The sequence below is a fragment of the Piliocolobus tephrosceles genome, chromosome 8, assembly GCF_002776525.5.
Source record: "Piliocolobus tephrosceles isolate RC106 chromosome 8, ASM277652v3, whole genome shotgun sequence".
NCBI classification, from domain to species: Eukaryota; Metazoa; Chordata; class Mammalia; order Primates; family Cercopithecidae; genus Piliocolobus; species Piliocolobus tephrosceles.
The window spans coordinates 68,684,893-68,707,353 of record NC_045441.1 but is presented as its reverse complement, the minus strand read 5'-3'; the positions used below and the strand labels follow the sequence as shown (position 1 = coordinate 68,707,353).

At 33.4% G+C, this 22,461-nt stretch overlaps 1 protein-coding gene across 1 annotated transcript in view; it reads right to left on the bottom strand.

Moving 5' to 3' along the window:
• The window catches only part of VWDE (von Willebrand factor D and EGF domains), a 77,557-nt gene that overhangs the window by 33,320 nt on the left and 21,776 nt on the right, over positions 1 to 22,461 (bottom strand). The window contains exons 4-13 of the mRNA XM_026448897.1: positions 18,159 to 18,224; positions 15,115 to 15,362; positions 14,151 to 14,240; positions 12,462 to 12,606; positions 9,721 to 9,938; positions 9,405 to 9,478; positions 7,709 to 7,979; positions 5,344 to 5,552; positions 4,235 to 5,199; positions 2,026 to 2,162 (exon numbers count right to left, since the gene is read on the bottom strand). Of these exons, the coding sequence (XP_026304682.1) occupies positions 2,026 to 2,162; positions 4,235 to 5,199; positions 5,344 to 5,552; positions 7,709 to 7,979; positions 9,405 to 9,478; positions 9,721 to 9,938; positions 12,462 to 12,606; positions 14,151 to 14,240; positions 15,115 to 15,362; positions 18,159 to 18,224 (2,423 nt within the window). The remainder of the gene's footprint in view (positions 1 to 2,025; positions 2,163 to 4,234; positions 5,200 to 5,343; positions 5,553 to 7,708; positions 7,980 to 9,404; positions 9,479 to 9,720; positions 9,939 to 12,461; positions 12,607 to 14,150; positions 14,241 to 15,114; positions 15,363 to 18,158; positions 18,225 to 22,461) is intronic.

Here is a 22,461-nt window from a genome sequence, read left to right as displayed (position 1 = left end):
TTGCTATTGTGAATAGTGCCGCAATAAACATACGTGTGCATGTGTCTTTGTAGTAGCATAATTTATAATCCTTTGGGTATATACCCAGTAGTGGGATGGCTGGGTCATATGGTACATCTAGTTCTAGATCCTTGAGGAATCGCCATACTGTTTTCCATAATGGTTGAACTAGTTTACAATCCCACCAACAGTGTAAAAGTGTTCCTATTTCTCCACATCCTCTCCAACACCTATTGTTTCCTGATTTTTTAATGATTGCCATTCTAACTGGTGTGAGATGGTATCTCAGTGACAGACTGGATTAAGAAAATGTGGCACATATACACCATGGAATACTATGCAGCCATAAAAAAGGATGAGTTTGCGTCCTTTGTAGAGACATGGATGCAGCTGGAAACCATCATTCTTAGCAAATTATCACAAGAAGAGAAAACCAAACACTGCATGTTCTCACTCATAGGTGGGAACTGAACAATGAGCTCACTTGGACTCGGGAAGGGGAACATCACACACTGGGGCCTATCATGGGGAGGGGGGAGGGGGGAGGGATTGCATTGGGGAGTTATACCTGATATAAATGATGAATTGATGGGTGCTGACGAGTTGATGGGTGCAGCACACCAACATGGCACATGTATACATATGTAACCTGCACGTTATGCACATGTACCCTAGAACTTAAAGTATAATAAAAAAAAAAAAAAAAAAAAAAAAAAAAAAAGTGGCAGCTTCCCTCTTAACTCCCTCTCACCTGCCGCCTTGTGAAGAAGGTGCCTGCCTCTGCCTTCTGCCATGATTTTATGTTTCTTGGGGTCTTTCCAGCCATGTGGAACTGTGAGCCAATTAAACCTGTTTTCTTTATAAATTATCCAGTCTCAGGTAGTATCTTTACAGTACTGTGAAAATGGACTAATACAGTTCTGTATAGAGTGTTAGAGGATTCCAGATTTTACTCTGTATTATCAGAAGTTCAGAGGAAGTGGGAGGTAGTATGAGAGTAAATCACAACAAACAATGCATCTGAAGGTAAGTACAAAATGTGCTTTCCAAGAGAATATAAATCTACAAAGTTCTTTCCTGGCAAATCACTTAATCTTCATGTGATGTCATATGATTTATTTTGCCAAGACTAATATAATGTCTAGTCACTTAAGTGATATTAAAATTACTCACATGTACTTTTTTGTCTTATTACTTCATTGGGATTAAAATATTTCATGGCTTATTTAGAAAGGCTCTACCCATCAAATCCTGAAGTTAGCATACTTGTGTTTAATTACTTGATAAAGATACATACAAACCTATTTCCTCCTGTAAATTCTCAATCTCAGAGTCATATTTGGCTTCATCAATTTAGAGAAAAAGTAAGAATGTCATAATGTGTTTTGCTGTCTTAAGTTTTCAGCTTGTCCACATATACTTTTGAAATTAATAGAATTATCCTTAAAATAAAATTTCCATTTGAACAAAGACAAGGAAGACCATTTAAATAATCATCAAAAATAAAGTATAATTTGATATACTAATGTTCATACTGATCATGTCTGCTTCTGTGGCCTTCAGAAAGATAAATACTAATTTTTTAGAGGTGGGTATTTTCTGTCTAAAATCCATAGTAAGGAAAATATAAAGAATAAATGCAATTAGTCCTCATTTTTTGGTTTGTAAAAGGGAAACGTTCATATCCAGTTTATGTAAGACGTCTTGGCTAAAAACAATGTCTCTTCATGTTTTTACATGTCAAGGAATACAGAGGCTTACATAAATCAAGCTTGATATTCTTTTAGCTTTTTAATATAAATGAAAATAGTGTGCTGATACTTCAATAAAAAGTTTATAAGATATTTTAATAAAGTTAACAAAGAAGCGTCAACATTATGTAACTTAATCATTTTCCTGTTCAGTTCTCTAGATGTAACATCGTTTGGATTTATGTTGCTAATTGATAGACCAAATTAATCCAAGATAATATTATTCTGATTATCTCATACACTTTATTGTTTCTCAGCTCTATAATTAACATACCTGTAGCTTAGTAACTTCACATTTAATTGAAGGTAATTCTTTGAAGCCTTTGCCAAAAACTCTCACCATCATACAATTAGATTTTCGAACATCACAGAATCCAGCATTCCCAAGCTCTGTAATTTCAGGAGCTTTATCTTTGGAAAAAAATATAACAAATACTACATAATTTCTTCAATTTCAGAAAAAGAATTATTTCCAAGCACCAAATTAAAGTATACCTAAAATGCTACTTACAACACTAATTAAGCCATTAAATGTTAAGAGTAATCTGGTATTAGAAGAGGTATCTACCATTAAACCAATAATAATATTATAGACACTACCAGTCCTAAAAACACAGGTTTCACTAATGTTTAATATTATTTTATATCAATTAAGGACAAATATTAAGAAATTACCACTATAATAAAGTACATTTTGGTTTTGCCATTTTGGCTTGTGCCACATAGCTGGGTTATAGAAAAAAATACTTCCGTAATAAAATATAGTAGTTAGTAATGCAATGTATTAAAATTTCAAAATGTCATCTGTGTCAGTAACGTCTGGTTGTCAAAATGGATAAATGCAGTGCATAAAAGTTATTAAACCCTTTGCCTATGTACCGGGAAAACCTAAGTGAATACAACTCTACTAGTGGTAGGGTAGAAAATCATGTGTATTCAGAACCCTAAAAATCTTGATGAAATTTTTTTTTAAAGCCTGGGTTACTTCAGTCCATACTTTCACAAATTCAACAAATGTTTAGTAATTTTTATTTATCTGTTATTATTCTAGGTACTGGGGATGTAGTAATGAACAAAACAAAAGTTTCTGCCTTCATGTAATTTACATTCTAGATGGAGATGGGAGGATAAAAAAAACTAATAAAAAGATACATATAAATTATATTACATAATTGTTTTCAGGAATATAGAAAAATAATTATATTAACTATATTAAGGGAGATTAAGACCATGGAATTATGTAAAAAAAACAAATCTGTTTTGAATGACCACAGAGGATTTTTTGATAATATGACATTTGAACAGAGAAGTAAAGAACGTAAATCGTAAACATCTGTGGTGGTAGAATCCTCCGGTGAGAGGGAGCAGTGAGTGCAAAGACCCTGAGGTGGGAGCAGGCCTGGCTCCTTTGAGGAGGAGCAAAGCTGCCTGTGTGGCTGAAGAGCAGTGAGCTGGGGGAGGAATGCTAGATGAATTCAGTGAGAGAGGAACCTCAGACTACCTAGGGTCTTCTACGCCATGGGAGGGATTGTGGACTTTACTCTGAAGGAGATGGAGAGCCATTCGGGCTATATAAACACAGGAGCAACATGATCTCACTCACATTTCAGTGGGGTCACTTTAGTTGCTGCTGTACAGAAAATTAGTTTTGGGAGAATCCATGATAATCCGAGGGGGAAAGAATGGTGGCTTGGACTATGGTTGTAGCAGGGAAAGAAATGAAATGCTTTGAAGCTGGAGCTGGATTTGCTGCTAATGAATTAAACTTGAGGCATGAAGGAAAAAGGCAAAAATGACTGCAAGTGAGTAAATAGGAACGAAGTTTGCATTTACTAAGAAGGAAAAGGCTGTAGGTGGAAAACAGCAAGATGGTAATAATGGGAGGGAAATCAGGAGTTACTGGTTTACTTATTAAAAGAAACAAAGCTTTGTCTAAAATATTAGTTTTTTTAGTTTCTTTGCCTAAAATATTAAGACAAAATACTTTGTACTGTATAGATAGATGTGTTAGAGAAAAATAGTTTTAAGCAAATTAGTATAATTAGCAAAACAATATAAACACAGTGCTTTAAAAATACTAAACTTGAGTTCTGGGAAGATAATGATTCTCTATAAGGTAGAGGGCCCAGTTGTGTGTAAAGGCCCTGAGGTTAAATGAACTTGGCATTTTCAAGGGACAGCTTAGAGACCAAAGGGGCTGGAGTGGAACGACAGGGTGACAGTAGTAGGGGATGAGTTTAGAGAGACACTGAGTGCCAGATCACACTGTGCCTTCTAGGCTGTTATAAGTTACTTTGGCTTTTACTCCAAATAAGATGAGATGCTGTTGGAAAATTAGTAGTGTATTAATTAATATGATTTGGAGGTTTTATCTATAAAATCTGAATAAACACTGTTAGGATACTGAGGGTGAAATAAAGATCAAATACATTTTTATACTGAAATATCATATGCAGTATCAAACTTTGAGAGTATTGACTTACCATAGGAATCACTGCAATCATAGGAAGTAAAGCTTGGGGAACATGCACACCCCCATTCCATACACTGCCCATTGCCGCTGCATAAATTGGGACATTTTAATACTAAAAGAATGTCTTCAATTGATGTTCCATACTCTTCTGTGTTATATTTCCCCTCCTCCACAATCCTCTTTTCACATTCGTTTTCTAAAAGGGCCACACCTGCTTCTGCCCAGCTAAGATCATCTTTTAACAGAACATCCTTCACACACATATCTATAACACTGTCTATTCTCTTGCCAAGAAAAGCAAGACAGAGCCTTCCTATGCTGGAGTTGGCTAGAGTCTGCTGACAGAGGGTCAAGGTGCTGTACTCCGTGAGGCCAGAGGGTGTGGGCCAAGAGGGGACAAATTCTTGCTGTACATCCTCAGCATGGTCCTCTGGGAAAAAATAAGTAAGTTCCTCCAGATCCGTTTGGCTGAGACTCGGGAAAGCAAACAAAGGAAGGAACTCATAAATGTTTTGCCGTTTCCGTCTGTTTTGTCGATTGTACCTCATTTCTTGGCTGGGGCTTTCCTGGCCTTGTGTATATTTCTTAGTGTCCACATATTTTAGTGCATCTTCTTTCTCATTTCCAGGATGTTTTTGTGTATTTAAGCCTAGTTTAGTCAGGTTTATGTGGTTGTTGTCTTGTGGAAAGAAATTTAGATTATATTCTTCTTGAGATGTATGCTTGTTTATCTCTCTGACAAGAGTGTCTGAATTAATATATTCAGAAGTGACATCTAGTTCTGGTATCAAAGAAGGTAAGGTGACATGACTGAGATCTTTGCAACCCGAGACAATTTCTGATTGAGAAACACTGCCCAGATCAATGGAAGACAAATACGCTGCAGTGTCCACTGAACAGCTACAATAGGATGGCTTTCCAGGTGACGTCAAAGAAATTGGCAGTGTGTCAAACATGCTTTTTCCTGGTAAAATCCTTCCAGATGGAAAATAGGAAAGAATAGTAATTTCTACATAGACATTTTTTCCTAATATATGTTGCAAAAAAGCAGAGTGTTGAGCCACCACCCGTTTTAAGTCTAATATTAATACAATCGCAAGTGAAAAAATAGTGTCTTACCTCCATTCATTAATAAAAGCAACGTAATTGTTAAAATTTTGATCAATTTGGATCCCATTTTTGTCATGGAAATCATTCTCTGGATTTTCATCAAAAGTTCCACAAAGTCCCAGAGTGTTTCTGTAATCTACACCAGGGGCTCTGATCGTTAGACTCATGCCCCATTCACCAACATCAGCACGGATGAAAGCCCCAGAAGCAAACCGGATCTCAAAAACAGAAATAAACAATACCGAAGTAAAAGATGTTGAAGCAATATTGAATCTGGATTAAGAAAAATCTATTATTTAAAAAGTAAGAAATAGTTATTCCCTCAATATAAAAAGAGAATAAAATACTGATTTTCTTGACTACAACTTTCCTCTTAACATTCTAAGTCAAAATAGGGGTTTTTGCATATTACTGACCTGAAATTTGAGGACCATACTGATCTTTTTATTGAAATATATTGCTTGCAACTTATTTCTTTAAATAATTTAAACTAAAATGAGATAATTTATACAATTAATACATTACAAATATTGAGGAAGATGTTTACCAAGTAATGTTTCTGATAATAATTATTTAATACAGAATTAGATTGACAAGTAATTAATTTACACAGATGACTATAATTTTAGGGGAGTACGTGTTCCTACAGCTAATTAGCATTCTCTAGCTGCCAGTAGACAAACAGAATCAGAAGCTAAATTATAACTAGAAGGTAGTTTGAGGAGTTGGCAATCTGAGCAAGGAGAGTTTGCTGAATGACCCTAGTAGCCTGTGAAATCTAACTGTGAACTACCTCTCCCATCACAGGAATATCACCTCTTCCAGACCGGCCACTTTGATGTACTGTATACGTGGAGAAGCTATCTCTTCTAAAATCACTGAAGATACACCCCTGTGTGTGCTCTTCTGGTTATTTTTCCCCTTTTAATTTTCTTAAAATTTAAAAATAGCTCTTTTTTCTCTTTTTACAAAAATGGTCTGTGCTAGTTACATTAAATTATTTAAAAAACAAACAAATTTTACATTCCAAACCAACTTAAGGTAGCTAATATTAAGATTTTGGTGCAAATTCTTCAAAAGCCTCTTTTATATTTTGGGCATATCTTTGCCTGTCAATAAACCCACTCACCTACTCCGTCATTTTCATGACTACAAAGTGTTCTACTGTATGACATCACTATATTTAGAGTTTTAGTTAAACCTGTTTACTGATCACTACTTAACCATAACTTTTTCCTCTTATAAGGAAAGATACAATAAACATCACTGGGGGTATGTACATCCTTAACTATTTTTTTACAATAAATTTCCAGGAGTAAAATTTCTTGGCAGAATAGCACACATAGGTGCAGGTTATACATGATATATATGTTCCCTGGAAAGACTGTTACTAAATGTACTATCTCTACTCTTCTTGATATTGTATGAGAGATGTTCCATATTTATTTATTTATTCATCTATTTGACTACTAATAAGGTTAACTTTTTCGTATTTTTATTGGTTTTCGTACTTTTGAACATATCAGTTTTATTTCTTTTGTGAAAAGTTTTTTTATATTTGCTCATTTTAATCGGAATGCTGATTATACATTAGTGATGCATGAGTTTTTTCTATCTGACCTATGTTTTATATGTAGCAATTATTTTCCCAATTTTTGATTTGCATTTTGGTTTTCAGTGATGGAATTCAAATACAGAATGTATTTTCAAAAATGATTTTTCACTTCAGTAAATATTATACAAACATAAACTTAAATTTTTAATACTTTTATTTAAATTTAAATTTCACTGACTTGGAATTACTTGTTTGAAAGATGAGTGGAAGGTGGCTATGACCTGAAAATACAAATAGTTTACTCACAGATATGAAGTATAATCTTTAAAAAAATATTAGCTTGCCAGGAGTAAAGGAAAAAGAATTAAAAATATTAGTGAATATATAAGCTTAGGTTTGTTTCCTGACTTCATATTCTATTACACTTATCTACCAGCCCATTCCTTAGGTGGTACCACACAATATTCATTTCAAAAACTGGTTAATTATTCCTAAATATTCATTCTTAATTATGTCTGTCATCTCTAATATACTACTTATTACACATTGTCAAAAATAATTTTATTGAATAATCCACCAAGTTGTCATACTAAAATCTTAAATATGGCAGTTTAAATTTTACATGGTTTTAACTATGTTGTGTCTATTTGTGTGTGGTAAGTGAAAAAACCAAGTATTCCCTCTAAGATGATGGTTAATATAAATGCTATTTTGTTAAACAAACTAATGTTGAAAAATGGTAGCTCCTAATTTAATAGAGATGTTTATCTGAAAGGAGAGAAAGGAAAAATACTTTTAATGCTAAAGAATCATACATACTGTGACTTTTCTTCCTAAGTAAGATTCACTTATCTTGATATTCCTGGTTACATCTCGGCTTTTTACAAATAAATATGGTTGTGATTCACGTAGCTGACCACTGCACATGTCAAAAGTGACTATATCTCCTCCTTCGTGGGCAACAAACCCACAATTACATGACACTGGATAGTGAAGACTTCTGCAGTCCCACTGACGTACATGGACTTCAAAATCACGTGACATACTCTTATAAAGCACAAATGTTCCAGTCTTGAAATTATCATATACCCTATCATTAACAAAAGGCAATTGCGTTAAAAAATCATGTAAAATATCACAGTAGTATGTTATTGATTTGCAATAGCTTTATGTATCATGAGCATTTTGTTGGGTGCACTGAAGGAAACGAAGTAGCTATAAATGCCTCAATCTCTCCCACTACTCCTTTCTTCCCTTTCACCACTCCAGTCAAGCTGCTCTCCTTGAGCAGGGCAGGCTGGCTCAATGGTCTTCTCGCCATATGTGTACCCACGTGGCTATCTCCCTTATCTTTGAGTACTTGTTAAATGTCACCCTCACCAAATGGCTTTTCATAACCACTCTATTGTAATATAAATTGCAACCTCTCTTTTCAGCCTTCCCTTTCCACCCAATTTCGTTTTCTTCACAGCAAGTATCTTCCTCAGACACACTTTGTATTTTACTTATTAAATGTGTTTCTATCTCTCTTCACCTTTGCAAAGGCCAGCTGCATGAGGATAGAGAATGTTCGTTTTGTTCAATAATCCCAGTCTTAGACCTTGGCTTTTCACCTACTTGGTGCATAATTAATCTTGTTGAATTGTCAGAATAAATTCATCACTACTACACTTTCTTGAGATTTTTAAATGTCTAAGCCTTTACTTACAGCCATAAAAGATTCTTGCCTGTGAGATCAGTTCCTTCAGGTTCTTAACACCTGTTGACACCATTGGAGTACGAATTTTTTATAGAATAGTTTCTACATATTGAATAATTTTACTGACAATTATCATATTACATTTAGGCAAACCACAAACCATCTTGCATCATGAAAAAAATATTGATGCAACATTAAGACATACTTATCATTTTCCTTACAGACATCTCAGAATCATGAATCTCCCAGAAGAATATAACTGAGTTTAAATATTTCTATGCAGATATTAGTAACAAAATAGTTTAGATTACTTTTTGGTCTTTTGCCCATTTTACTTTAAATTCCAGAGGCAAATATCCAGGTATCTATAATAGTTATAATAGTTTTTTTCCTGAATATTCTTGTCAAGGCTTAGGAGTAATTAGTTTTAAAAATAATTCTAATATGTTTAATCATTTTGCCTAAACTTAAACATTGTTTTAATATCATATGGAAATGTTCTAAACATCTTTAGAGCAAATAATTTAATCATTATTAAAAATTTAAAAAGCGTCTAGCAAAAAAGATTCTCTGCATTTGTAATAATATTTACTTTTACAAGTTCAGCCTTGCAAGTAATGGATGTCTTTTACTAAGAATTAGATTTTAAGGCAAAAAAATCTACATAAACTAGTATCTTGAAACAAGTCAGTAATGCCTTTCTGTCTAATTTCAGTGACTAGAACTAAAAAATTATAAAACAATGTGCTGTTTAAAATAAAACAACAAAATCAAAGCAAACAAAACTACTAAAAGAAGAAAATTTCAGGAAATTACCTGCCATCAAATGTAATTATATGTGGGTCAGTAAATGAATAGCAGTAAGCAGTTAGGACATCCTTTACTTTGATCTTAAAAGCAAAGATATTTTTGGTAAATATTATCATTAATTATATTTAGTGATACATAAAAAATTGCTTAGCAATCTCAACAAATTTTTAAGTATTGTTTTTATCAAAATTATTAAAATTGAATCATTTAAAAACTAATTTACCAAAAAATGTTTTACATAAAAAGTTTATAAGACATAATGATAAAATGCACATTTCTTCTTAAAGCTTCAATTGCAATAATAGTTTTGTAATTTGTAAACCTGGATGCTGTCTGGAATGTAGTTGTTCCACAGGAAATCCTCATTAACTATTGGTTGCACTACAATGTTTGTAACTCTATCTCCATCTCGAGAAAAATCTGTGACAGCAGTGTAGTACACAAAAGTGTGGCTACAGGTTCCAGTAGCACAGGAAGATGTCTGGTGAAGGTCCACATGACAGGAAGACAGTGCCAAATTTAAGCCTAGGTGCTCTCTACCTATATAATGAAAAAATAGGTTTAAAAATTTCCAAGAGAGTATACTAACCAAAGCATGTAATAAATTAATTAACATGAAACATTGAATTGAAAGATTATTCTCAAATTATTTTCTCTTTCTTAAAGCATATTCCAAATTTTTTCTAAATTAGGCCAAAGCTATTGAACCTACCTGATTTTTACAAAGAATTAATCAACTATAATGTATACATATGTACACATAAATACATATTATGATTTTCAATTAGGTTATAAACCTGTATGCAACTGAAGGAAATTCAAAAAGAATAAATAACGTTTATTCTTTTACATATTACATATATTACAATATTATATATACTAATATGATTTTTTCTGTCTAAGATTTGCACCTTGGGCCCAGATACTTCTGCAATATTTCTTAGCATATGTATTCATGTTCCATCCATTGTTGAATAGTAGCAATGGCTTTTAATTATTGATAAAGGGCTTATCATCTCAAAAAATAGAAAAATCAAAACAAATGAAGATGATCTCATAATGATAACAAGCTGTCTTCTTTCACCTCCCAAATGTCCCAATATATTCACAAGCTTGAGATGCTCCCTCACTTTGATAAAAGATAATTTGGAAAGGAAATTGCAGCAAAAAAAGAGAAAAGAACTGCAGGAATTTGTATAACTAAACAAAAAGAACAGATTTGCCCCCAAAATTGGCCATAGAGGAATTATACTATCATATCCAATTAATGATTCCAAAGTCCTCCTAAGAATCAAAAAAGAAAAAAGTTGTTAAAAAATGTTCTATCTTCTTTTCTTCCATACAGACTTTTAAGGTATGAAATTATATTAATCAGATATAAGCACACTGAACTATTTTTTAGAAATATATACTTTCCCCATGCACATAAAAAATAACAGAAACATTCAAACTCTTAACCAACTCTCTAAGGTGAATACAGAATATTTCTAGCTTAGATATAGCCCATAACATCAATTCCCCAAGTCAATACATGAGAGGTTGTTCTCTTTAAGCCTGTGAATAGCAGCATAGTCTGTTTAGAAATACACTCAGACACCAACTGGTTCCCTGTGAAAGTAAAGATTTAATGCTACTGTACTTAAAGAGAACAAAATGAGGAGTATCCAGAATGAAATCCAGAATTTTTTCTTCAGAAAACAAAAGCCATTTTTAATTCTCAGAGAAAAAGAACATGCACGCAAACTTCTAAAATGTAGAAATATATTTAGGCTATTATTATATTATTTTAGCAATGCATGCCTTGTTGAAAGAATTGAAAGCATGAAAATATATTTTAAAGTATACCTGTAACTGAAGGAAATCTTTGACTGACATGATTTTGGAAAATATCAATTAACATCATCCTCTTTCTGTTCTCTCCATAAACTGTAGTAATATTTGCATAATATGCTTTTCAGAGCTAACTTGAAGTAGAATTGTGTCAAATAGTCCAAGAGAGAGGGTATAACTTAATATGTCTGGGCTGTAATTAAAAATATAGTGTTGCTCCTGGTGCTTCTGAAACCTGAGTGAGTAGGTGGGTATTATCTGAGCCTGTTTACTGTCAACAATCCTAAGATGACCGCTCTTAATTCCTCTATCTCTTTAGCCATCTCTTTTCTTGAGTGCATCATTCCAAATGATTCTCTCTCTCTCTCCTGGAGTTTTTTAATCCTCTTGTTTCTCTGATTTAATTATTTATAATATAGACATGCAGGTCTATAGATACCTTGTGTTTGGTATATTTACTAAAGATAATGTATGTTCTATGGTGAAAATGTATGTGGTATGCTGATGAAATTGTAATGTCTCTTAAAGGTTACATTTTAATTTATGTATCTGCAACTTGCTTTGATCTCTACATCAGAGGCTCAGTGGGAAAAAGAACATAAGCCAATCATGGCTATGCATGGTTTGTCCTCGCATATTCTATCTTGTTATGTGGGAGGATTTCCTCACTCTACCCATCGACACATACGTGGCCATGTATCACAACATCCATATATTTAGTAATTGAAATAGAAGAATTTTAAGACACGAGATCCCAAACATAAATGTACATTAGGGAGAGAAGCCTGAAGGATGCATTATGAGATCTATATTTCATAAGCTTAACTTTTAACGTAACTTATCAAATGTCCCTCATTGAGGATTATTTGAAAAATCTTAAAGAGCAGTTTTCCCTCCATTTCTGTAAACAAAGCAAAGAGAAGAATAAACAGGAGACTGAGAAAAAAATAGGAGAAAAAAAGAGGAGCGAGAGGAGAAAGATGATAATGAAGAGGAGATTATTTGCGATTCTTTTTCTTTTTTTTTTAATGTATGCTTTCAGCCAAGAAGAAATGTGAATTGCTTCGGCAATCATCAATTTGGCCCAGTATTAGTAATATGATTGGGCTAAAATTTGAGGTCAACATGCAACATGATTTATTATATGAGTACACTCCAGTGACTTTTCCTACAGGAAAAAAAGCATTATTGTTTGCAATCTAATAATAAGATTAAATAAAGTTAGTATATTACCTTGATCAATAGTTTGCAGTTTTAATGAGATTTTGCATTCTTGATCAAGCTCACTAAATTCAGAACAAATAATAGGAATTGTGCTTTCTATCCTTAGGTAGTATTCTTTCCCATCCTCTGATATGGTGCTCAATTCAGGCTGTAGCTGGTATGAGAAAATATGTAGAAAAATTATGTTAAAATACAATTTATTTCTAAGGCACAATTTTGAAAGGGCATTTTTCTCAACAGCACATATTTTGCTAAATGAGCTGGTAATAACTTAAGCCCTAGAATATTTTAACTAAGCGAGACCATTAAAATCAAACCTACGAAAATACAAGCAGCACACACAGGAATACATGGAGCTGCTGCACTACTCTGAGTTTGACTCACTTTGGTTCCCCAACACATTTGGCAAATCATATCCAAGCCTGCTTCAATGATTCTGGTTCTGTGGTGAGCACTGGAAAGTGAAGAGGAAAGAAATATTTCTGTTTTCTTCTATTTTATTGCTAATGTTTACTGACACACCAACAGAAGACTCTGTTTTCCTTAAGGATTAATACTCACTATCTCAATTAGAAACTTAAGTACTTTTAATACATAAATCAAATTATTGTTGTCACTAGAAATATCTCAACACTTAGCCTATTTCTCAGCATCTGATTTCCAGAGTTGGACTTCCTGAGAACTGCTGCAACCCAGGATTGGCCCTATTCTCATTCACAGGCCAATCCTTTTTTGAGGCAGGAATATTTTCGTGCAGTCTGGAGTCTTGGCTAGCTCTCAAAACAGAACTGAATATTCTCCCTGTTAGCCTAATCAGAAACGGTACAAGGGTGGGGGTGCTGACCTTTGACCCCTGACACTGTCTGCTGAATGCTAACCAATGTAAACTAAAACGTTCCTGTATTCCCAAGGCTTGACCTCTGCTTCCCCTCACACTGTAGTTATGCAATTCTGACAATGTGGTCCACTCTTCTCACTTCTTTTCCTAGTTCCTACTGTGTGTACATGGACTTTATTCATAAACAGGGTTTATTCTTGTCCTGAGTCCTATTGTCACAATCTTATCATTTACCTCATCTTGTCATTGAACTAGAAATGAATCTAGGTCAAACTTGAGTCCTGTGTGTGAGACCTTCCAGGTTCACAGTGCTTGCCTGCCTTTTGATATTGCCCACACATCTTCCACTGCTTATTAATTCCCTGTCACCTCTGCTCATCTGTTAGAATAGCTCTTCAGTTCTTGGTTCTGGTGCTACCAGTAACAACCAAATCTCCTCTGTTTAGTTAGCTCAATCTTTGCAGTCCATAAAACTCATAGCTCTGGGTCAATTCTACTCCAGTCAGAGACTCTGCTACTTGGCCTGGGATCTGTCTTCCAAAATGCATGATAACTAAATATCACTAGGCTAACTTTAGTTACATGATGGAATGAATTAGAAGACTAGACCTTTTGCTTTACTCTAATTTGAGATATTTCTTTAAAAATTGAAAGTACATCTCAACTTTAGTTAACAGGACCCCTCAAACTTTGTTGTGCATTAGAATTATTGGGGCTTTTCTTCAAATACAGGGACTCATGGGTCTCAACATTCTGATTCAGTCTGTGATGAGGTACAGAAACTAGCATGGACAGATTACAGTTTGGGAAACATAGTTCCAGAGGAATAATCTTTCTGATGCATCCTTACTGCTACGTACCTTAATGCCTGCAAAAAATTCTTGGCTTTCTATGGCTATACTTTGTACATGTGGATTCTCCAAGAAAAAGACAGAAGCGCTACAGAATATCTAGGGATATAATTAAAAAATAATCACTTAGCAGTTCAATTTTGGAGAAAACGTGTAAATTATCATTTTTAAAATCCTAATTTTAATTCGTCATAGATAGTATATAGAGATAATAAAAGAATTAAATAATTTAAAAGCTTACTTGATATTTGAGAAAAATCCGATCATTACAAAATATTACTTATTCAAATCTCAACAAAAAGTATAGTAGGCTTTTTATTTAGGATGTTTTAAAAAGTACTTAAGGGCGGGCACAGTGGCTCATGCCTGTAATCCCAGCACGTTGGGAGACCGAGGCGTGCAGATCACGAGGTCAAGAGAGCAAGACCATCTGACCAACATAATGAAACCTCATCTCTACTAAAAATACAAAAATTAGCCGGGCATTGTGGCACACGCCTGTAGTCCCAGCTACTCGGAAGGCTGAGGCAGGAGAATCGCTTGAACCCGGGAGGCAGAGGTTGCACCAAATCGAGATCACGCCACTGCACTCCAGTCTGGTGACAGAGCGAGACTCCGTCTCAATAAAAAAGCAAAGTACTTAAAAAGTGATATCATCATTTAAAAAAATTAAAACATTTTTTCTAGAATAAATGTATATAATTTTAAAACCTGAGAGAGACATATATGTATAAGGATTAATCAATAATAATCAGCAAATTACTAAAATGATATATTCATATATAGTCACTAAGATCACTGACTCATCCAGTTGACATTAGAATTAGTACAATTGCAAGGAAAAAAAAACAAAAAAAAAAGTTAGTGCTTTATACTCTGGGGACAAAATCTATTTTTAGGATATGATGTTTAAAAATTGTGTTTGAAAATCAGTATATTCATGAAAATAAAATCCAACTGTTTTTTAACATACCCTGTCTCCAAGTCTGAGATTTATGCCATCAAGTTCTAAAAGAGAGCATGCCTGAACTGTGGTCTCTTGTTTCAGCTCTTCTTTGACTTCTTGAGAAGAAAGCCTAGACCAAGCTATGTGAAATCCCACTGAGTTGTTTGTAGGGGGAACATCAAAAGAACACCTACAGAAAAGCCTGGACTCAATCAACTCCACCAGAACCTCTGGCCTTCCTGCAGGTGGAGGTGGCAATGAGACAGTCAGCTGACCTGGGGAGAAAATGCATAACTTGTAACTGGGAATCTTAGACAATGGAGACTGGCTTATGGAAAAAGCACTCAAAGACTGTAACTCTGGGATTTATCTTACGAAAAAGCAAACTAAATTTAGAAAAATGATTATTTCTAACAATCCACAAAGTAATACATTCATAGTCTGACCCATAATCACACAAGTATTGATAGCCAAGCAACTTAGGAGCTCAAGCTTATATTAATGCAGGTTGAATACCTGCCTTTGAAAAGTCTAGCTCTTGAAAAGAAATTTGTGTTATTTGAAGCAATTATCTTTTCTAACAGATGGAACAACAAAATTAAGGTTCAGTACATTATAATTCCTTGTTATAATGAGAAATAGTCACAAGAATGTAAAATAAAATGACTTTCTCTTTTACTCTTACAGTTTTCTCTTATAACTCAACTCATCATTACTCTGGGCTGAAAGAGTTGTTCACTGCAGAGGTGATTATACTATCTTGGTGAAATATCTTAATGCTTTCATTTTTCTGAGGTTAAAGAAATTTGAAGTTTCCTCTAGGAACTCACAGGAAGATTTTATATGGTTTTGAACTCTGGGCATTTGCAAAATCAAATCTGCGGATCTGAAAGTTTTCTGGATAAGTTTTTAGTTTAGTTTTGTTCTGTTTTAGAAAGGAGAAAAATATCTGAGTGGTAAATTTGTAAAAGAAGATTTTAAAATGTTCTAAAATGTATAATTTTTCTATTTTATAAATATGCTAATTTTAGGACAATCACAAAACAATCTTTCAGCCTTGCCATGTAGATTTTGGAAAATTCTGGAAAGGCCTTAAAATCTTTTCTGTGGAGAAAATGTACTTTTAGATATTTTACAGTGTTATTTTGTTATAGTCCCAATGACGAATTATTTTCAAATTTATCTAGTAAATGAATATTTTACTAAACATTCTAAACATCAGACCAAAGCAGTATATTCAAACTTGAAGGAAATAACAAATTACTTTTGAATATATATTTGATCTTTAAATATCATATAGCTGAGTAAAAAGCTATCCTTAAATATACTAGGAAAAGGACATTTATTTTAAAACAGGGAAAAGCTCTCTATGGAAATGATTATTAAGAATACGAGAAGACAAATGACTGAAAAAAATAATTCATGACAATTAAAATGTTTGAATCAACACTTTAAATAGAGAACTATTTGGGCAGATTGATCATTACTTTCAACCATATAGATCAAAGAAAATTTGTTATATTTAAAGAAAAAGGTTTAGAAACAACAGATAAATTATTTCTGCTTAGAAAATAAAAATTAGTATTCCTTTGTCAATTCTAATATTAGTATGTATTAAATATATTAATACATTTTCCATTTTATCATGAAGCTTTATCTATTGACTTTCGACTCAATACTTTTATTTAGTGTTACTTCCTCCAACTGTGTACAATTTATATAGCAGAGTTTTTTTAATTAATTGCATAAATGTTCCAAAGAGCATAATAAGTAGGTGAAATTTATTATTTATTCAAGAGAAAAATGTGATTTTGCTATAATACATATATATTGTAAAGAGAATTTACATCTATTATGCAGAGTAGTCAAATAATTGCATTTTATATTTAATGCTGCTATTATGAATATTGTTTTATTACTTTATGAACTCAAATCACAGGGCTTAATTAAACTGACCTTCACATACAATAATAGGTTGTCAAAATATACAGAAAAAAGGGGCTAGAAAAACCATTTGGAATAGAGCGTGAAATAGAGCATAAAAAATCAATTCAGAGTGATAAATTTTGAGGATTATTATAAAACTCTTTTTAAAATAACAAGTATAATCATTTCTAGGCCTGATATTTGAACATCATATGATCTATCCTGATTTATTTAATGTATTTATGGCTTGTTCCACCATATAAAACACCTCTGTTAATTAAATTAATTATATATCAACAGTCTCTCATGAATTTCAGATATCATATTTGGCTAACAGAAAATATGATAAGGCTAATAATCCCATAAAAGGTTAATATTTCAATAAATAATTTTAATTTCTGCCCATAATGTAGGTAGATGACATACATTTTATCACTTAGATAATCTACTTAATTTATCTTAAGGCATATTATAGTAAGAGGATTTCTTAATACCTGAAAAACCTTTAAAACATTTAAAAAATAGAAAATAAAAGATATACATTGAAAGGAAGAGAAAAATTTTGATCACTATTAACATCACTGATGTTTATCTTTCAAGATTTATTTGACACAAATACAATCGTTCCCTTAAAAAAAAAAAAGGGTGCTGTTGTATAATATACTTCTATATTTTAATGGTGTTTGCAAAATATTTTGTCAGTGTTTATGTATCAGAAATATTGAATCAATCAGCCAATCAGCAGTTACTGGATGTTGCAGGCTTTTAAAAACATTATTAGACAAATTCTGTTACAAATATTGTGCTCGCACACTTCCCTAAATAGTTCTCTAAGACATATTTTTGAAAGTAGAATTATTAGGTACAAACACATAGGGAGTTTTAAGAATGTTGGTATGAACTGCCAAATTTTCTTATGAAAGATTCTACTAATACACACACATTTGCCTAACTCTTGGTACCTCTGCCAACTCGAGGACTATTTCTTAAAGGCACAATAAAGTTATTTTTATTTTTGATAGCTACCAGACTTTGGTTATGTCAAATATCAGTATAATTCAACATCCAAAGCTGCAGAATATAATTATATGTTGAAATAGTCTAGTTTCTAAAAACATTATTAAAAAGCAAAATATGATACTTACGAACACAATCACCTCCTATTTCAGTTTCATCAGAGCCACATGGGTGTAATTGTGCATCAGAAATAGCTGCCAAAGGTTAAGGTTTGTATAATTATTCAGCTGGGCATGAAGATATAAATCTACATATATCCAAGATGACAATTTATTGGAGGTTGTTATAATACAGACTAAGATTTTCTTAATTCTTCTCTTATTTCATAACACATTTTTTCCTTTTAAGGGTGAAATCAAATGAAAGATAAGGAATCATATCTCAAAACAATCAAAGCTTTAATATCTTATTTTCTAAGTATAAATCTGCATTTTTAAATAATGAAACACTGACAATATCAAATGCTGGCGAAGATGTGGAGCAGCATGTGCTGGTGAGAACGCAAAATGGTACAGCTATTTTGGAGAACAGTTTAGTGGTTTCTTACAAAACTAAACATATTTTTAGCATACGACACAGAAATCATGCTCCTCTATGTTTACCCAAAGGAGCTGAAAACTTATTTCTATACAAAAACCTGCATATGGAAGTTTATAGCAACTTTATTCATAATTGCCCAAACTTGGAAGCAACCATGATGTTCTTCAGTAGGTAGATGGATATGCTGTTGTACATATAGACAGCATGGACTATTATTCAGCCTTACAAAGAATTGAGCTATCAAGCCACAAAAAGACATGTAGGAAACTTAAATGAATATTAAGTGAAAGAAGCCAATCTGAAAAGGCTACCTACTAAGTGATTCCAACTATTTGAAATCCAGGAAAAGACCACACTATGGAGACAGTAGAAAGAGACCTGGTTGTCTGGGGTTGAGCAGAGGGAAGGATGAACAGGCAGAGCATAGGGAATTTTTAGGGTAGTGAAACTACCTAAACATACTGACATATAGTCTGTATGTCACTATAATAGTGGATACATGTTATGAGAAATTTGTCCAAACCCATAGAATTTTTGTTTGTTTTTTTTTTGTTTTTGAGATGGAGTCTCGCTCTATCACCCAGGCTGGAATGCAGTGGCGCCATCTCGGCTCACTGCAAGCTCTGCCTCCCGGGTTCACGCCATTCTCCTGCCTCAGCCTCCCGAGTAGCTGGGACTACAGGCGCCCACCACCACACCCGGCTAATTTTTTTTTTTTTTTTTTTTTTTTTTTGTATTTTTAGTAGAGATGAGGTTTCACCTTGTTAGCTAGGATAGTCTTGCTCTCCTGACCTCATGATCCACCCACCTCGACCTCCCAAAGTGCTGGGATTACAGGTGTGAGCCACTGCACCCAGCCCAAACCCGTAGAATTTACAACACCAAGAGTGAACCTTAATGTAAACTATAGACTAGGTGATAATGGTGTGTCAATGTAGGTCATCAATTATAACAAATGTAGCACTCTGGTGGGGGACGTCGACAATGGGGATGGAGGACTATGCATGTGGGGGATTTATAGGGTATATGTGAAATGTAAAATAATAGTGAAACACACTACAATCTCCAGAAACGTATACAACAGTTGGTTTTATGCCAGTTCCTTGGTAATTGATTCCCCTATACTCATTTACAGGATTACACCACCAATGAGCCAAGGACAGAGGTGGTAATACTTACAACCCAATGTACTGAATACAGTTAATTGATACAAGAGCAACTACCTAAACAAAGGTAGGCTCATCAGATTGCTTCTTGAAAGAATTTAGTATTTAAACTAAAAGACAAGGAGCTGGAAGCAGAGTCAAGTTAATGACGGAGCTCTATATGAATGTCTAGACTACTACTGTTGCTAATATCTGAAAGCTGATCTATTTCTCACACTTTCTGAGACTTTCCTCCGTAACTCTTCTTCAGATCCAATGACATATCCTAAAACCCTTAGATGTGATTATCTTTTACATTATTTTCAGTTGTTTTTTTGTTATGTGCAAGCCAAACAGATTTGAAGTTACCTTAACTACTAGACATGTACATGTATATATAAAAGAATGCAGTATTCCTATAAAACATGGGTCCAAAATACACTATTTTCTTGCCCAAGGACTCCCAAGAACTGTGCCACATCTGTGTTTGGGGGGTTTATTATCTTTTCTTCTTTCTTCTATTTGCTTTTCCCAGATTGCTTTCATAGAATACAGCCAGCACCTTGGCTGAAATATTTAGTATTAGGATTAGACAATTGAGAATCTCTAGAAACATTAGCAAGGAAGAAAATAAACCATTCTGCTTAAAACCTTCTGTTTCTTCCTGATTCAACCATATGCCAATAATTAAACTATAATAAAGTAATAGTTGTCAAGAAAGGAAGCAAACAAGTGGAAATCTAGTTTCAAAGCATGTAAAATGCGCAACATTTGATATCCTATGCACAGTAGTGGAACACTGTTGGGCTGCACAACCAACTTGGGTTAGCACAACGAACACTATAAAGAAAAGAGATGCCTGACCTGCATCATGAAGCAGTAAAGATTTGTAAGAAGTCCAAGCAGAGGGAGAAACAAATATAAGATATGGAGAAGAGGACGGAGCAGAAAACTGCAATGATGAGACATCAATAACAGGTTGTAGAATATCCTCGTTGAGCATGCAAGCGTCCTGAGATCAACCTAGCTTTACTAGTCACCACCTGTGATGTTGGACAAGTGCCTGTTTTCTCTGAGCAATTCTTTTTGTCCATAAAATAGGGATATTTATTGCATGCATCCTATTCTGACACAATGGTCTCATCTACATCCTTCCAACATGCCAGAAAAACTCTTTCCTAGGGGTCTTTGCTCTTGCTCTACTCTGACATGATGGCTACGTGGCTTGCTTAACTTTGGGACTTTCTTTCTCTCTTTTTTAATAGCGTTATCGAGGTATAATTGATTGAATGTATTTAAAGTGTAATTAATGACGTTTTGACATATGAATACACCCACTAAAATCTAACAATAATCAAGATAACAGTATTTTCATCACCTCCAAAAGTTTCTCTGTCCTTTTGTAATCCTTCTGCCTGCCACTCCTCCACATTCGTAGACAGCAACTTATCTGCTCTATTATACAGTTTAGATTATATTTTCTAGAACTTTATATAAATATAATTGTACACTATGGACTTTATGTCTAGAAAATTGCATTCCTCATATATGTTTGAGATTCATCTATGTTTTTGACTGTTCAATAGTTTCTTCTTTTTTTCTTACCGTGAAGCCATCCTACAAATATAGTTCTTTCCCTTTTATTGAAAAAGTAGTATTTCATTGTACAGGCTTACCATAATTTGATTATCCATTAACCCGTTGATGGATATTTGTGGGTTTTTTCCAGGTTTTTCGCTATTTTGAATATAGCTGCTTTGAACATTCATATAGAAAACTATTTAAAAACATTTGCATTCATTACTCTTGGCAAATATGTAAGAATGGAATGGCTGTGTCATATGGAAGTATATGTTTACTCTTTTAAGAAATTGCCAAATTATTTCCTAATGTTTGAATGTACCATTTTACACTCCCAGTAGCAGAATACAGCAATTCTGGTTGCTCCGTGGCCTTGCCATCTGTAGTATGGTCAATCTTTTTAAATTGTATATATAATATAATGGTATTTCATTGTGGATATAAATCCGTTTAACTAATGACCAATGATGTTAAGCACATTTTTATGTGCCCATTTTCCATTATTATGTCCTCTTTGGAGAAGTGTCTGCTCAAATCTTATTACAAAATTGTTTTCTTATTATTGGGTTTTGAGAGTTACTCATATATTTTGGATCCAATTCTTCATCAGATATATGAATTGCAAATATTTTTTCCCAAGCTATGGCTTCTCTCTTCATTTTCCTTCAGTGTCTTTCAATGAGCAGAAGAGTAGAAATTCACAATTTTGATCGAGTCCAGTTTATATTTTCTAATGGATCACAATTTTAATATTATATTTTAAAAATATTTGTCTAATCTAAGATCACAAATATTTTCACCTGAAAGTGAAAGTATTCTCTCAAGCTTTGTATTTTTAGCTTTTATAATTGAGATTTGAGTCTTTGATGATTGTGAGGTGGGTTTTTCTTTTTACTGTGTTTTGATGATATGAATCAAAGTTATTTTTGCATATGAATATTCAATTTACTAAAAACACAACTCTTTTTTCTATAAAATTGGATCTATTCTTGTGTTTAAGATAAGTTTACTGTGTGTGTCGGTGTTTTCCTGGGCTCTCTATTCTTTTCCATTGACTTATTTATCTATCCTCATGCAGTTACCACATTATCTACATTATTGTAACTTTAGGGTAAGTTTGAAGTCAGATAATATAAATTCTCCAACTGTTTTCTTTATCAAAATA